The 17,246-nt window shown below is 38.7% G+C and overlaps 1 protein-coding gene and 1 long non-coding RNA gene across 2 annotated transcripts; both read right to left on the bottom strand.

The window, feature by feature from the left end:
• Positions 1 to 454: 454 nt before the first annotated feature.
• Positions 455 to 5,004, bottom strand: lepb (leptin b). Its single transcript, XM_022190120.2, has 2 exons — positions 1,718 to 5,004; positions 455 to 1,628 (listed from the first exon to the last, which is right to left on the bottom strand). The coding sequence occupies exons 1-2, from the start codon at positions 2,003 to 2,005 to the stop codon at positions 1,305 to 1,307; spliced, it is 612 nt and encodes a 203-aa protein (XP_022045812.1). The 5' UTR covers positions 2,006 to 5,004; the 3' UTR covers positions 455 to 1,304.
• A 4,313-nt stretch (positions 5,005 to 9,317) lies between these two features.
• LOC110948565 (uncharacterized) lies at positions 9,318 to 16,950 on the bottom strand. Its single transcript, XR_002595542.2, has 2 exons — positions 16,420 to 16,950; positions 9,318 to 11,035 (listed from the first exon to the last, which is right to left on the bottom strand). It is a non-coding gene; the product is annotated as an uncharacterized LOC110948565 (long non-coding RNA).
• Positions 16,951 to 17,246: the final 296 nt, after the last annotated feature.

Below are 17,246 nucleotides of genomic sequence, written 5' to 3'. Positions count from 1 at the left end.
ATAAACATTAAAGTTCATCTCTGTCAGTTTGCTGTTCAACACGATGCTTTGTATTTCTGTAACATGCACATTATATGCAGTACAGCATTAATGAAGTGTAATTACTACAGATTATATTTCTGTTTCATTTTTGGTTTAATCTCTTGACTTACAAAACTCAAAGACTAAAATTGAAATTGAATTTGGATCAATTTAGTAATTCAATATTATTATTTTTTGATTTGCTATTAATATTTTGTCACAACTGACTTAATTTAATTCAGTTATTTTGCATGTTTATGATCTTATTTATTTGTTAATCTCATTATTTTAAGGGCGCTATTCAAATAAAGTTACTATTATGTTTATTAGGATTGCTTTTATATGGCAAAAGTGATAAAATCCAATAAAAAACAATATCTTCCCTTTATAATGTGAGATGTTCTCATAGAAATAAATGGAAAAACACAGCAAATATTGACATTACATCTTTATTGCAAAGCTTATTATCAAACCATTTTAGCTGAAATGTCTCGCATCCTTGAGACCGAAAGCTTAATATTTCTGCTCCATATAATATTACAATAAAGAGTTCACATTACACATTCATCAAATAGTATTCCGTGCTGAAAATATTTTGCACACTTTCCCATTCATTCCCTCGTAACAGAATTTCAAAACCTTCCATTCTTGTCACTTTTATTTACTGCAAACAGCCTTCACAACCATCCTGTAAATAGGTAGTTTTACAAGAGCTGCAAGAGTGTTCTACTATTGCATTAATTGCCAACTAATTTGATAATAGTGGACAAAGCAAAACATTTGAGGACGGCATCTTAGACAATTAAATAATAGAGAGATTAATCAACAATGAAAATAATAATTTGTTGCACCCTAACATCTCTATCATCTCAAATGAAGCTCATCAGTTTTCCCACCATGACCTTTCAGTCATTTAATCTGCTTTTACAGCTATGAATTTTTTAAATTAATATTAGTTATTGAAATATAATTCCACTCATACCTAACTCTACTGTCCGCATACAAACTACAAATGCTCTGTCAAACATTAAAATATGTGCCTGAATAGCTGCTTGCATCACATGCAAAAATGCTTAAATATTTAGAATTAATTAAAAAATAGTTTGCATGCTTTTCATTACTGGGACATGAGCACATTCACAGAAAAGTATATACAAGTTGAAAAATATTGGAAAATGATACGTGCAAAAGCAAATTACACACACTGAGCTATTTGTGCAAATACATCTCCAGATATTTGCATATTTGTGAGCCTTAGCATCTAAGTGATGAGTGTGGGTTTGTCAGCATACCTTGAGCTTGTCCTTGTTGAGAACAAGTTTCTCCAGGTAGCGCTCTACCTTTGCCAGCATCAGGTAAACGTAACTGTCCGGGTACAAACTGGCGGGATTGGTCTCTAGTCCTGGTCTGGCCTGAATGGTACAGTTCATAGTTGAGGCGAAGGAGCGCACCCGTCCCTCCAAGCTGGACACATCAGTCTGGATCTGGATGAGGAGCTCTAAGACGGGGCTCTGCAGGTCATTATCCAAGAGGCCGAGGTCACGGCTGATACCAGTCAGTCCATCAATGGAAGGAGTGGCGACTTCTATATGTGGAGCCTCCGGCAGCTGACGGGAAAACATGTTAATAGTGTGTCTGACAGGGAGGAAAATTATACCAGAAGCTTGAACAGATCAGCAACTTAAGCAATGCATACCTTTGCCCTTAGTTTCTTAATATGGATGAGTGTTATCTGGGCAATGTTTATTATGCTGTTCACGTCCCTCTTGGAGTTTCCCTTCATGAGAAGAGTGGAGCACTCAGGAGGCCCCGTAAGAGACAGAAAAAGTAGAGCCAGAATGATGTGCATCCTAAAGAACAGGAAAAAAAAAAAGAATTTGATTATAACAAAAATCTGCACAATCACAAACATATTACAGCTTTCTTTTGCAGTTGTCAAATATATACATGTAAATCCATACTCCTTGACTGTGAAGTTTGACATCCCTTACCTGTTTATGTCGACTTGTCGCTGTGCCCCTGAAACTCTGGATGACAGAGAGATGACACATCCCTCTTTGCAGGTTTCCTTCATTTAAATACTCTGGTCTAAACTTGAGACTGGATCCATTCCCCTCCTCTCTCCGCCCCCAGATCAAACCTGAGTCGGACCCTCAAAGGTCAACTTCTCAACAGGGTCCGATTAAGCAGGAGATTCACATAAAATGCCTTGAAAGGACTCAGATATTTGGAACTTGTGCACATATTTTGGTTTTAGTTTTGTTTTCTTGTAAGATGATTATAGATGATACTGATGTAAGCTGGATGTTGATATTTCAATCTTTTAAGTAGAGGAAAACATATGAGTAGACTATAGACTGAGCTGGCACCATGAAGTGAAAACCCTCTAATACCAATCAAATAAAACCATGATAAAGCAGAGAAGAACCGAATGGTGAATATAGTGCATTGCTGTATGATCACTGTAGTATTTCATGAGAAAGTAGAATTCATCGTCTTGAAATTCAAAACAACATAAGTGAGTCATGTTTTTTTTTTTCTTTTTGAAACATGCATGCAGTTAAGACTGATAGAATCTTGTCTTTGCTGGAACAAGGTGCTTATGATGTTCTAAACCTGTTTTGAAGGCAAATGGAGCAACAAGAGCACTAAAAATGGAAACATAACGTCAAACACACTTCATAAACTGTGGCGCTTTCTGTAGGTGTTTTTTGATATTTGTCTAAGCAAGTAATTTCCACTAAGCTCTGCATGTGTCACTGCGTGTTACTACTGTTGTGTGGAAGAGAGTTTCGTACAGCAGGAATTCCCCTCTTCGTCCCTCTTAAGTCAGTGTTCTGTGTTGTGACAGAAGGATATCCAGTGACAGTCGAGCTGAACCTTTTGGGAGCACTCTCACCTTAAAGGCCAGTTCAATGCTTCAACGTGTCTGCAGGATAAATTTTATTTATCCATTCACAAAACAAATGATGCTTAAAAGAAATTCTTATGAGGAGGAACTGTATGAGTAGTTTCACATCATTAGAATTCATCACTAAAAGAATTGGGGTTGCTACCAGACTTTAAAGATGCTCTGATTTGTATGTAGTTATCAGTGACACAGTTAGAATTCTCACACTGCATGAAGTTCAGCGTGATCTGTAGTTAGTCACAGTCAGCCTCTCTGGAATATCCATAGGGGCCCCATTTATTTTTCCGGGTTGGACATGAGGGGCGATGTAACTGTCTACATAGCATGCTGATGCATAGGTGGCCCATTGTAGGATGAATAGGACCTCGTGCACGTGCACTTTCAAAGTCAGTCATGTGGAAACCATCAGCCTTTATATCACCACCGGCCATTGTCACACTAAGTAAGGGAACAAAAGTTCTTCTACTTTGGAAAAACCTGTTATGGGAATACACTGAAAGTGGTCTTTAGTTTCACATCTGAGTCACTTCTTTGCAAAGAACTGTCAAATAAAGAAGTCTTCTTACAGTTTGGTTTAGATTTGGGAAACTCTTTTATTAATAACTGTTTAACTATCAACTCAACTAAAGGCCCCTTGCAGTAAAAACCTCATTTTTTTACCTTGTTAAAATGTCCACGTGGTGCTGTATCATGAGCTATATAATCAGTCAGAAGATCACAGTAAGTTATTTAGAAACACAGTCTAGACATTGTTAATGTGGTAAATGACTATTCAGCTGAAAACGGCAGATTTTTCATGGAATATCTACATAGGAGTGCACAGGCCCGTTTCCAGCAATCATCACTCCTGTGTTCTAATGCTACATTGTGTTAGCTAATGGTGTTGAAAGGCTAATTGATGATTAGAAAACCCTTGTGCAATTATGTTAGCACATGAATAAAAGTGTGAGTTTGAGAAATTTCCTGGGTGACTCCAAACTTTTGATCGATAGCATATGTAAATGTAATACTCATAGAGGAGCTGCTGAACCTGACTACATTCAAGTGAGCTGATATTTGGGCTACACATATATTTTACTAATGAAGCTTGGGTTGCATTATTATTGTTGTTGTTGTTGTTGTTATTATTACTATAGTTACAATTACAATAGTGATCATTCTAAAAAATATTAGAATAGCACTTTAAGATGTTGCTTTGTTTTATTTTATTTTGCTCTTTCGGGAATTATTTTTGATTAGCATTAGCCTGCTAGCTGAGCTCTAAGCTAACACCCCGTTAGCATGTTAGCTGAGCTGAATAAATGGTTTGTTTTCTAACTGACTGTATTCCATTGTGGTGAGTCAGTTCCAAGCTCCTGAAGGTTTTCATGCTGGTTTACTTGATGGAATTGAGCCATCATTAAAGAAATTAATTTCACTTGTGCTTTCCCTGCTTTAATACGACAACTCAACCTGATGTGGTCGAATAATTGTCGTGACCTGTCTGATGTGCTCATTCTATTTTATAGTGCGTGTGCTTTTTAAAGACCCCGTATTGCTGGTTCAAATAACCTGAAAGTTAAAAGGGCTGCCTCATGCTCATGTCATGTGGCATACACAGCTTCTATGTTGGAGACTCTGTGAGTTTAACTCGCTCTTAATGCACTCAGACTTCTCCGGCTGACCTGCAGTTTTGTGCATTGATGTCAGAAAATGTCCGAGAAAGGAGGGTAAGAGTGTGTCAGACATCCAAACCTCTGGAGGCATTTCCTTTTTCCTATGGCTTAAATATTTCTGGTGATGAGTCCTGCTGCTGAACCTGTCAGGTTTTGGGAGATTATAGATGCCATCAAGGTTTTATTAGGTCCTGTCCTGGTGAACATCAGGGAACAACCTGAAGTTCCACAGGGAAGTTATTAACCCTCGTGTCGTCCTGTGGGTCAAATTTTAAAGTTTGAAAATGTGGGAAAAAATATATTTTCACAGTGAAACTTCTGATGTCCACATTTGCAACATTTTTGGGAAATTTTTTAATATTTTTTGGTGGAGAAAAAAATGCTAAAAATAATGTTTCTTTAAGAACATTCACAAGTGAATGTTCTTAAAGACAATATTCAAAGTTTTACTGATATATATGTAATCACTTCCAATATTTTTAGGATTTTTTGGAAGATTTTTACTCATTTTTTGAAAGTATTTATAAGAATTTTCATGCCAAATTTGGGGAATTTTTTTTAAGTAAAACTTTTTAAGGGAAACTTTTAAGGAATTATTGGAATTTTCTTTGGAAAGGTTTTGCAAATTTTCTAAAATTTTGGGAAATTTTTTGCTGAATTTTTTTTAGACAAGGAAACCATATTTTTTGGTGGCTGTAAATGAAGAGAACAGGAGGGTTAAATACTTTTTCATGGTCACCAAACAGAAACAGAAACAGTGAGAACAAGGGAACGATTGTTTTTTGAGGGGAATATAATTACACAAAATTTGATTATGTTGAATTAAAATGAGCCTGGACAATTCTGAATTAATTTTCAAAGCACAAAAACAGACACTAATTGATGACCTACCAATATAATGAAATAAATGGGCATGTTTTTGTCTTTTCTGCTGTTTTAGTCAATTTTTCTCTGCTGTATTTGTTTATCTTCTATCTATATAATTTTAAATAACCTCTGTATACGAGAAGATGTAGAAATAAACTTACTTGCTTGTCAGAAATTCCCAAACTTACTCTTATCTGTGGAATCCCCCTGTTAACGGTTGGAGTGGAATCCCTGTGATAGTCGCTTGTGGTTTTTGTGTAGAAGGTGTGACAGAACTCATTCTTAGTTTGATTTTAAGTTTTAACTTGCAGACATTTTGTGCTTTGCAGGTTCTTTCAGTCAGCGGTGAATTTATGAAGAGAATTATACTGAATAGAATAGCCTGTGTCTTTAGTTGATAAATTTACTAAAGAGGTGAACCTACTGGCTATTTTTAATGCCAATGTCAATTTTTCACACACTGATAAACAACTTACTAGTTGAATTTAAATATTTAACTGAAAAAGGGATTTTATCAATTCTCCCAGCTCTTTTCTCATAACTATCAAAAACTATGCAAAGTATGATTGTCCCGGTGCAGACACAGTGTGGAAGTAATTATATCTGTCTCTGCTGTTGTGCACTCAGTGATAATTGGGACCCAGTTCTGTATTTGGCACGACACTCTGAGGGTTTTTACTGAGAGAGTGTGAATCATAACGCAGATTATCAAAACAAAGTGGTTCGGCCGTCTAGTCGGGCCTCCAGTGCACAAACGCTCGGCCTCTTTATGTTGCAGGACCGACCTGACGCAGATGGAACATACTTTGCTCCTGAAGTAGATGATATGGGCCGTCAAGAATGGGAATCTGGGAGGAGCGAGTTGTGGGAAGTCTGCTTTGGTCAATTCCAGTAAGTTGCCATGGCACAGGGCCGACTCACTTCGACCCCCCCGTCCAAGTTTTTCGACCCAATGTCTTGTCTGCTCAGGAAATAGCTGCGGTTTTAGAACAGATGACTCAAGAATGAGAATGATTGTACTGTATTTTAACCCCCCTAAAGGATCCAACATCACAGAGAGCATTTTTCTTAGAATCAAACAATGAATCAATAAGCTAAAAAAGTTTTAGCCATGATGTCTGCTTGATATCTTCCGTGACATCACTTAAAATAACCCAGTTTTGATTTCTGAGAAAACCGCTCATTTGTTCACACCGATACAAGCAACAACACCTCATTTCTTTTTAGTCACACAGAGACGAATGGCTCCAAAAATGGCATTCTCAGACTGTCGGTCAGTCCACAACTTTAATCCAAAACTAACTGGGTGAACTGCTTTTAAATTCTGCACATACATGAATGATTGTCAGAGGATAAATATTAATAGTTTCAGTTGATCACTTTGCTGCTTCTCCACCACCTCCAGCAGGTCGAAAGAAGGAGTTTGTTTGATTATTGGTCAATTATTACGTCTGATGTTCAACTTTGAGATGAAAAAAAGGTATTTCGAAAGAGTTTTTTGTTGGGGTTTGTACTGTTGGTGTTCAGTTTTACTGCTAATGTAAATCAGTTTCAAGTGATTGATTAATAATGTCTGTATGAGCCATTTATCAGTTGAAACCCACTGTATTTATCTAGCTATTTATTTATCTGTCTATCAAGTGATAGAAATTAGAGGATTTTATATATACATTGAAGGATACCAATTTAATATAAATTAGAGACTTTTGCAATTAGAGGATTTTGTATATACATTAAAGGATAGCAATATAATATAATTTAGAGACTTTTACAGTTAAATTAGAAGATTTATATATATAAAGTCATCTAATTTATGATCTCTTTATATTTTCATACTTTTATATTTAAAATAGGTTATCATCACAAGTGAAAGAAAAGATGTTATGAAATCCAAATCTAGACTTCTCAGCTGATCTGAATCATAAAGTGTTTGTTTTGCAGATGCAGTGTTGAAGTAAAGTTACGAAGTTCTAATCCCTGAAAAGTATGTTATTTATTTTTCTGATGTACTATACTGCATCTGCACATTTCAGTATGTGTTCTCTTTGTAGATTATGTGCTATTTCATTTGTTGAATTTGACTCCTTTGGAGGGAGTTGGAGACAAAAAGCTGCGGATGAACCATATTTTTTGGCAAAAACACACAGAATCTCTTGGAATTAATGAATAACTCTCCCAGATGTAATAGTTGCTCTTGACTTTTTTTCCTCCCCGCGTCATGTCCAGTAGCCTGAATGGAAAAAAAAAAACCCAAAACAAACTATATTATTGCCAGTCCTACCAGCAGCGCAAATGACTGGAACAGGATTTGTTTTCTGCTGACTGAACTCAAATCACGTCAAATCTCTTTCATGAGTCGGCAATTAAATTTAATCACATCACTGAGTTGAAACAAAATCCGTGTCAGCGCTTGGCAAAAACGCTGAGAATATAAAGACAGAGCAGATCTTTTAAAAGGCCAAAAACCAAGAATAACAAACTGGTCCTCAAAGAGCATATTTTATACCAAACCAGACACTGAGCCTCTCATGTTCACCGCTTTTTACTGTAACTTAGAGCCCAATACGTCACGGGGAGGAGACTACCAGTATGAATTTGATCATTTAACGGAATAAACCGCCTGTAAAGTCATTCTGTTTCCCGTTGGGGCTTGTGAAAACTTTGCAGGAGCATTTTTTAAAAATTTTGATTCAGCTTTTGTTGGTTTGTGTGGTGGAGCTGCAGAGTGTGTTGCAGTTCTCCATACATCCTCTGGAGGGCTATACTCACCCATAGATTAAACAGAGGAGCAGTTTGTTTAGAGTACGTCTCAGCACAGCATGACATTCTTCCTTTCTTATTCTTTTTCGCCTTCAAGGACCTCCCGTGCAATGTAACATCTCGTACATTTACCATCTTGAATTATTTATCTCTTCTACTTTGAATTGCAATTTAATTTTAAGCAAGCAGTTGATATTTCCCGGAGGTTGCTCATGGGTTGTTTGAATATATTCACCTTTTAACCTTTCAAACAAATCCCTCTTTTTCTTTCTATAAACTTCTGTGTTTTTTAATTGCATCCTCCTGTCATTATTCTAGTAATATCCTTTAACAAATCTGTTGGCTGATCCAAGATTGAAAATTTTTGTCTTTGTTGATGAATATGTATACGCTAAGAGAAAAATGACTGCTTTATTTAAAATAAAGCAAATAATGCAGACATTTTACTCCATAGTGAATTACAGGAAGGCTCTGACACTGAAAACAGATATTGTGCGGTAATACGAGACAAAAATAAATCCATTTTCCACTGTCTTTAGCCTGTGGTCACAGATTTAATTTACTCCATTACAAGTGGAAGAGGAGCAAAAGTGCATCCACCAACCCACATCCCTCGCTGATGACATGGATGAGGCACTGCCCTATTTCCCAGGGCGATGTGTGACACACAAATTGCAGGTCGTGATTTAACCGGGAATCTCTAGCTCTGATCTGAAGGTCAGTCAGAGATTTGTTAGGTCAATTAATGGACGCAGGGGCCCAGTCTAGCGAAAACGTGTCACCCACATTAGTCCGTTTGATACTGTAGCCACCCACAAGGCAGCAAGAGCCGACGATTTAGTGTGGGATTAGCAGCCGTTGGCTTAAACATAGACATAAAAGGTGTATTTGTGCTTAATATATAAATAAATGATCAATAGTTGCACATTATAAATCAGAATCTCATCATTTGTTCATTTTTTTGCTGAGTTATGAGCGATATAGTTATAGTAGTAATTAGTAATATTTGTTTATGAATCCTGCAAAAACACACATTAAACAGTGTAGAGACAAAATATGTTAGGATTTCTTTGATATAGTAGACAGACCATAAGACAAAGCAGTGCTTTATAATAATTTTATTTCAGTTTTATGCGACAAGACATTAATGGAAACAGTAGCAGCTGCTTTAGAGTGAAGCGAGGAAGTGAATTCAAATAAGATGAATAAAAATTGAACATGTATAACCACACAAGCACAGAAGCTGCCGGGTAGAAGCGGCAATAATGTGAAATCACAGAGATACGAAAGTGTAAAAAAGATGCTGAGATGGAAAGAGATGATCAATGAGGGACAAACTCTTCTGCATAATATCGCCCAACATGTGCTCCGGAGAGGACGTCACATGTGCTCGTTGTGTACTTCATGTACAGTACAGACATCCCTGAGTGATGAAAGTTAAGCAAAGTGGCTTTGTCAGCGCACAAAGAAGTGCCTCGGGTTTTGACGTACAAAAACCACATTGTGAAGGCTCATGGGTTTGGATAAATAATCACATTTATGTAACACGGAGTACGTCAAAGGCTTGGAGCTACACGTCCACTTCACTCAGCGTGTTTGTTGGCTGTCGACATCCTGTTGATGGAGTTTCTAGGGGCACTTCTATAAATGTCTGGCCTGCTGATGACATTCCATTCATATTTTTGCTGCTTGATTTCACACACAGTTGCCCCTGTGACATAACGTACTGTTAGTAGTAGTCGGTATGCTTAACGTTCACACTCATTACAACACAGCACTCTTTTAAAAAAAAATGGATCAAAGATGATGCAAAAACACTGAAAACAGACAACAGAATGTACTTAAAAATGCATGAAGACGGTGTATTAATGGCAGATTTAGAGTAATCTTCAAGTGCATTCATTCATAAAGCAAAGAAAGCAAGGAATGCAGGTGCAAAATACTAGAAATCACATTGTGTTTTTTTTTAATCCAGTTTGTCCTCCCAATTATCCAGAACAGAGAGAACCTACACCTAGCTAAACAACGTGACACACAGTGTATAAATACTGTCTTTTTCCTCTTTTTCCAGGAGATTCTCCACCCTAACCAGGTGTTGTGTGAGCTACTTTGCACTCCCTGAATAAAGAGACTTCAAGATACTCATTTTGAGAGTGTGATTCCTTTTCATCTACACATGGACTGTCTGAAATCTATGGAAATAACATCTACTTTTAACTCAGTTCCCCTATAGACAGAATTTGCATATTTTGTCTGTTCAAAATGTATCCACACTGCCTGGTGTGTTAAAATTGTCAAAGGTTCATCCTGTCTGTGTTTTCCGAAATAGAAATTCTGATATTAAGTAACTTCAGGAAGTGTTGCTTTACACTTCTCAATCCGGAGTGGAGCTGAGTAAAACTGCTGTCTGCTTCTTACTATAATAAGATTCTTTCCAATTGGATTGTTCTCAGGTTACCCGCTCTGATCTAGTCTTCCACATCTTGTATTATGCTTCTCAAAGGCTTCCAGTTAAAAAAAAAAAAAAAGAATCATATTCTTACATTACACCAGCCTTTGACCAGCTCGGACTACGTTGAACCTTAAAGAAACTTGCAAATGAACAGTGTCCTCACTCTGAATCAGCACCAGAAATGAGAGATGCTCCATCAGGGAGACAGAAAGTGAGATTTCTGCTTTCAGCTGCCAGAATCCAGTGCAGATACTTTTTGGGGTAAGGGCTTCCTGGCTACTGCCTTAGGAACAGCAAGCCCAGACCGCAAAAAGACCCACAAAGGACAAAAAGGTGGATCCTGGGATCTTGTGTCAACATTATCAGCACCTGTAGAGAACGAAAAAGAACCTTTAGCTCATCTGGTGCCTTCAGTGACTTTCTAAAGCGGGTAGTTTCAGATATAAGAGATACACACTCCTCAAGAAGTTCTGCATAATGTCCGAAAAAATACGTATGTTTCTTTTAATAACAATCTTTCTCCATTTGCTTATCAGCCCTCCTGAAATATACCTATATATATGTTAGTATACTGTGCAAAAATCCCTGAAAAAGACACATTTGCAATTTGTACCCTTTAAGAGCAAAGGACTTCACATTACGTGCTAAATAATAATTTTTAACCAAATAAAGTCTGGATAAACAAATAGCAGTTCGGTCTATCGCCAGGTTATGGTCAGTAAACTAGCAACCTTATGCTTCCCTGCTTTATGGTTACTTGTTCACACACCTCAGATTTAATTAAGTTTTGTTTTACACATCCAAGTGCATGTCAGTAATTTGAGACCTCAATCTTTGAAGATTTAGGTCTAAAATTGAAACACACACAGGACGAAACCGCAACCAGACATGTTAGAAACAATCAAAAATAGACATAAATGCTATAATTTGATTGTAATTTTCACTGTTAATAAGACTTCAGCAGAGTTGAATTTACACATCACTTTAACTGGATGTTAAACTAACTGGGATTTTTAGTTTTTAATGAACACAGTATTGATTTTGATGTCTAATCACACCCATGTGATTTCCAGCATACATACGCTGTTGTCTGCAGCAGAGTAATCGCCTCATATAGTAGTTAAACAGTGTGAGTGTCTTAAAGTCCTCCAACTCATCATTAGTTTGGACTTCACCAACCTCCACCTGTTTTTGATCTATTCTTCCAGTTTACACCAGCAGTATGGTGAGTGTCCAGTGCCGACATGACTCTGCATTTCAGAGGTTCAGACTGAATAACTGCACATTTTAGAGAGGTAAATATAGTTTCCTTTCCTCATGCAGAATATAATGCAAATGTTTCTAATTTCTGGTGAATTACATTAAGTAAATTTGACACTGCCACTAGGTTTAGAGCTTAATTAAAACACATTTTTCTTATTATTTGTTCAAATAAGATCAGTGAATACTTCAGTTGACATGCATAGAAACTTTCTACGTCAAACTTGACTTTACACCAAGAGATTTCGGTTTTAAAAACTCATCTAGACCTACAAACATGCACACATATGCATCTTGTGAATGAGACGCACCATCTCCTGGAGTCAGACTTTATTTTCTGGCTTTTTTAGGTCACTTTTTAACATTACGAAGTATCGCACACTTGGCTTTTCCAAGCTTTGTCATACGTGGAATAAATTGTGCCTCCATCTGCAACCAGAAGATCTGCCTTAAGGACGGAAACATGCTTGATAACATTCTTAAGCAGCGCAGGACTTTGAGAATCTCCTCTAATGAAGCACAGATTCCATTTCCCTTGTTCCATCTCCGAAAGAACAAAAAGAAGAAGCTTCCATTTTCCTTCAGAGAGACCTGGTGAACGCTGTAGGTTCAACACCTTGACGTCTCTTTCCTGAAGTTTTTAGAGCTCCTGATGTTGCAACAATAAAAGGTTGAACAAGCTTGTGATGTTCAGTCTGAGCCACATGGAGCCCATGTTATTGAGAAAGAAGATGTCCTCCACACACAGACGGTGACAGCACCAGTCACTGCGAACCTGGTTTGGTCTTTGATGTCTTCGGTGCATTTTCAAAGAGCAACATTGTCGCAGCTTTGTGATGATGAAAGAGGTGTGCAACCATCTTGTTCTCCACTTTGGTCCATCAGGCTGCAGTGATACAAACTTGGCATCTTCACTTGGTCCTTTCATCTGAGGAAACATCTGTGTTGGAGTCACATTGACCTCTTTACACTTCAGTGAGCTGATCTAGTCCAGTTTTTGACTTCTTTGGGTGATAAAACCCCATAATCTGCTTCAGACTCACCAAACCATCACCACGTCCAAGATATTCAGCTTCTGTTAACTCTGCAGCGACTGTGGCACGAGACAATCTCACTCAGAAGAGCGCTGCCATGCGTTTTCCTTAGATTGAGAGCAATCGGTTTCAAAAACATTTTCCTTTCAGTTCAGTTTCTCAGAAGGAAGTTCAGTGCTCATGTATCCACCCACTGACAGGATGTCTGAATTGAACATTGTAATGTTGCTTGTTTCCTGATATTAAATACTACACTCCAGTTACGTGAGCTTCTTCAACTTATCTAACTGTCCTGGTGGAGTGCTAATAAATACATCTACTTGAAAAGCACTAGTTTAGATAAAATACTGCACCAAATCCCACCCAAACTATCTGAAATCATCACAGACGTGATGCACACCAGTGTGGTGTGAGATCTAGATGAACTGTTTTTACAAACCCAGCTATTCGCTCTTCATCACATATGTAAAAATAAGCCGTAAATGATTGTTTCCATCATTTATCCACCTTCAGTCACAGGAATCAGCACCACTGTGAGCAGCAGCAATAAATCTCTGACATTCAAGATAATTCAAAACTCCACTTCATCGACTTCAAACATGTCTGAGTTGTGAGACCATGCTAAAACCACTAACCTACATAAAAGCTCTAAAAGGTTGTGTAAGGCAATTGAACCACAGACATACAAAAATAACATCCCTAAGTACACTCCATCAAATCACATGATTCCTATGCCAGATTTGGATCCAAACACGGTGTGGTGAAGCGTGATATGACTCGAGATGTGTGTTCGAAAGGCTCCACAGGATAATCAGGAAATATGAAACATTAATCCGCCTCAATCAGTAAACAGCCTCCATTTGTGTCAGCACAAAGAAGATAGTAGGAAACATGAAATGTGCAGCTGCATTTTTTTACAGTGTGAATTCAGACATACAGGTAGTTCCTCTAAACAGCCTTCCTTGCCACGCCCTTATCAGAACAAAATAATCACCTGCAAAGCCATCACCTGCTGAAGCGCTAAACTGCTAAAGGCTGCAAATCACACGAGGTGATAACAGCAGCTTTACATGCATATCATATTTTTTTACATTTATTAATGACACATTATGACAAAATCCTGCTTAACACAATTTTCTGTCTGTCATTCTTTACCTTACTTCACAGTTGATGTTTAAATGTGTGAGGTTTTGATCAGTGGAGTTTTTTCTGTGCACATTTTTGTAAGGTTTACATTGCTGTTCTAACTTTGAGTGAGGGACATTTGTTTCAAATTACTGCTCTTGTTCATAAAATACATCTTTTGTAACAAACAGACTAAACAAAAGACATATCACTGTCATTTCTGGGAGAGGTAAAGCTGTATACTTTAAAAGATGATACTATGGTGAATATAAACATTCACATTACAGGGAAGGAATTGCCACACCTCCTACTTTGTTCCACACTTTCACAGTTTTCATGAATGGAAATAGTGTTAATGTCAAGCTAGTGATGTAATGTAGTCTAAAAGCTCCTTTTGATCTTTAAATTAATCTAAGAAATTCACCTGGCCCCTACATTTGACCTTTTATCCGTTCATAACACTTGCAAATGTGAATTGTTCACATCGGGTCTTGCTTATAAACCCCTTTAGAAAGAAATCCTGCATCAGAAACAAAGATCCGGCTCAACTCCAGTCTCGAAAAGACAAAGATCCTGCAACCAAAGGAGCCAAACTACAAGTGTAAATCCATCCAGTGCGCAGGCCTACATCATACAATTTCATGCTCCAGTAAAGAACAAGTTCATGAAAAAGGGTTTTAAAAAATGGAGAGCTTTTTTTGTCTTTAGTGGCGTGCGCATGGAGCAGGCGTGCACAGCACAGGACCACATCTGGGGCCTTTTTGCATGTACATGGGTGTTACGTCAAGCCCAGGGCGGATAGGGACCAGCAGACTGGACCATCTGCACACGTAGGCATCTGCCACACTTACCTCACCACATGCGTCATATGTAGAGGGTGGGGGGGAGGAAAAAAAAGTGTCACAATTCCTGCTCTTCTCTAAATGTGTCCTACTTTGTCCCATATTCAGCTAACCTTGTTAGAAACTGATAGAGGCTTTGGATTCTTTGTGGCGAGTCAAAGAAAGTGGTGTGTTGCTCCAATTATCGCAGCTGTGCAAGGCCCCTTTGCGCGCCTAAAGCTCTCGTTTTTTAATTTTTTTTTTTTTTTTTTTTTTTAGAGAAGTTACAGAGGTGGGTCCACTTTTTCCAGTAGGGAACGATGAGGTCCAGTCATTGTTCAGAGAGGCTCGCTTTAAAAAAACAAATAGAAAAAAAAAAGAAAGAAAAGCTGCGAGGAGAGGCGCTCTCCATGGTACTGAAATACACCGAGAGCTGTCCGTGGTGCTGGATGTGAAGCTGATCCGTGCGCCGGTGAACGCCCTGCACTGGAGCCCAAATTTGGAGGAAACAGAGGAGGTTGAGGGGAGGGGAAAGTGGAGTTAAATTGTGGATGACAGACAGAAAGAACAAATTAAGCACAGATTAGAAGACAAAAAATAAGAAAAAAAAAAAACCAGCTAACCCATCCATGTCTTTATGAGGGGAGGGAAAGGGGGCATCACGATGGGATACGGATGAATTGATCGTGCGTAAATTGGCACTTGTTGCGAGTGGGCAAAAAAAAAAAAAAACAGGAAAAAAAGCCCGTGTGTGCGTGAAATCCAAAGAAGTAACGTTACTTATTCTTGTTTCCACGCGCACGACTGCCCCCCCACCACACACACACACACACACACACTATGAAAAGTAGCCTCTTGGCAAACCATGATGATCAGCCAGCTCCGTTTCTATACATAGCTCCAATGAAATCCATCGGCTTATTTTACCCGAAATTATGCGAGATGCTGCTTATGATGGGGTTGATTTGCACAGTTTAGTCGCTGCTGCTGCTGCTCGCAAGTATCCTCCTTTTTTCCCCTCATGGTGTTTCCAAGATTTTTTACAGGCAGTCTCTGAGAATTGCAATTACAGATAGTAAAAAAATGCATCGCCCGTCGCTGCACACACTCTGAATATAGCTGGATGGATGGATGCAGAATCGGTGTTGCATCGTTAGACGGAGCACGTCCACCGACTGCGGTTGTAACGGGAAAGAATTTGCAATCAACTCGTTGGAAGTGAACGCGAAGACACTTTTTTTCTTTTTAGTTTATTCTTTTTTCCTCCTTCCTCTCTTCTCGTTCTGTCTCTCTCATCATCACACATCAGCACGTCTCACCGGCCACTCACGCTTCACCGTCCAACTCGGATGGAGAGGATAAATTTCTCAATGGCTCCCTATATATTTATATATATATGCACACACACGCACATGCACTGTCTCTATAAAAAACACAACGACAGCTTTGTTGTTTCCACACACTTCAACAATAAAAGCAAAGAGGATAACAATAAAAATAGAAACGGGCTCACCCAGTCGTCACCGATCCGAGGGAAGCGTGCATCCTGTTTTTTTTCTTCTTCCTCTTTCCCCCCCACTTCTTTTTTTTCCCTCCAATAATCCCTGGGAATTTGAACGGCACCCATTGATATGCAGCAGTAAGGGTCCCCCCCACCTCACCTCCATCCACCATCACCACCACCCCTCCACCTCCACCCATTCTCCTCCTCCTCCTCCCCCTTTTCCATCATTCCTCTCTTCACCAGACGTCAGTCGCATTGCCTCCCATTCATCTCGCCTCTGTATTTCTTCTCTTTTTCCTTTTCTTTCCTCTTTCCTCTTTTCTTTTTTTTGTTTTTCCTGTGCATCCCCCACCTTCTCCGCCCCCCATCTCCCCTAATCTTAATCCATTTCGTCCTCCTCCCCTCCTCTGCCGGAAAATGCTGCAAAACCTCTAATGGAAGCCACTCAATTCCTCCAGTCTGCTTCTTGCTGGTGACCTGCATTGACGTCATTGCGTCATTAGGTTTCCCCTGGAAACACGGGAGAGCCAAAAATAGAAACGCATTAATTCAAACCCAGGGCTTGAAGAGGAGGAGGAGGGGTGCTGGGGGTAAAAGGGGTAGTTGAGGCGGGGGCTGTTTCGCGGGGACGATTTCTTTCTATCAATCCATACTCTAACCACCCCCCCCCCCCCCCCCCACCCAAACACACACCTTCCTCATTGGTTTCCCTTCACCGCTCACTGATTTCCACCTCAACACACTCTAGCCCCTTTAAAATATGATAGTAAGTTATTATGTTTTTTTCTATCTAGCATCATTTTAAGTGATATTTTAAGAACATTATTGCATCTGGA

The sequence above is a fragment of the Acanthochromis polyacanthus genome, chromosome 1 (genome assembly GCF_021347895.1).
Source record: "Acanthochromis polyacanthus isolate Apoly-LR-REF ecotype Palm Island chromosome 1, KAUST_Apoly_ChrSc, whole genome shotgun sequence".
NCBI classification, from domain to species: Eukaryota; Metazoa; Chordata; class Actinopteri; family Pomacentridae; genus Acanthochromis; species Acanthochromis polyacanthus.
This window is presented reverse-complemented; position numbering and strand designations above follow the sequence as displayed.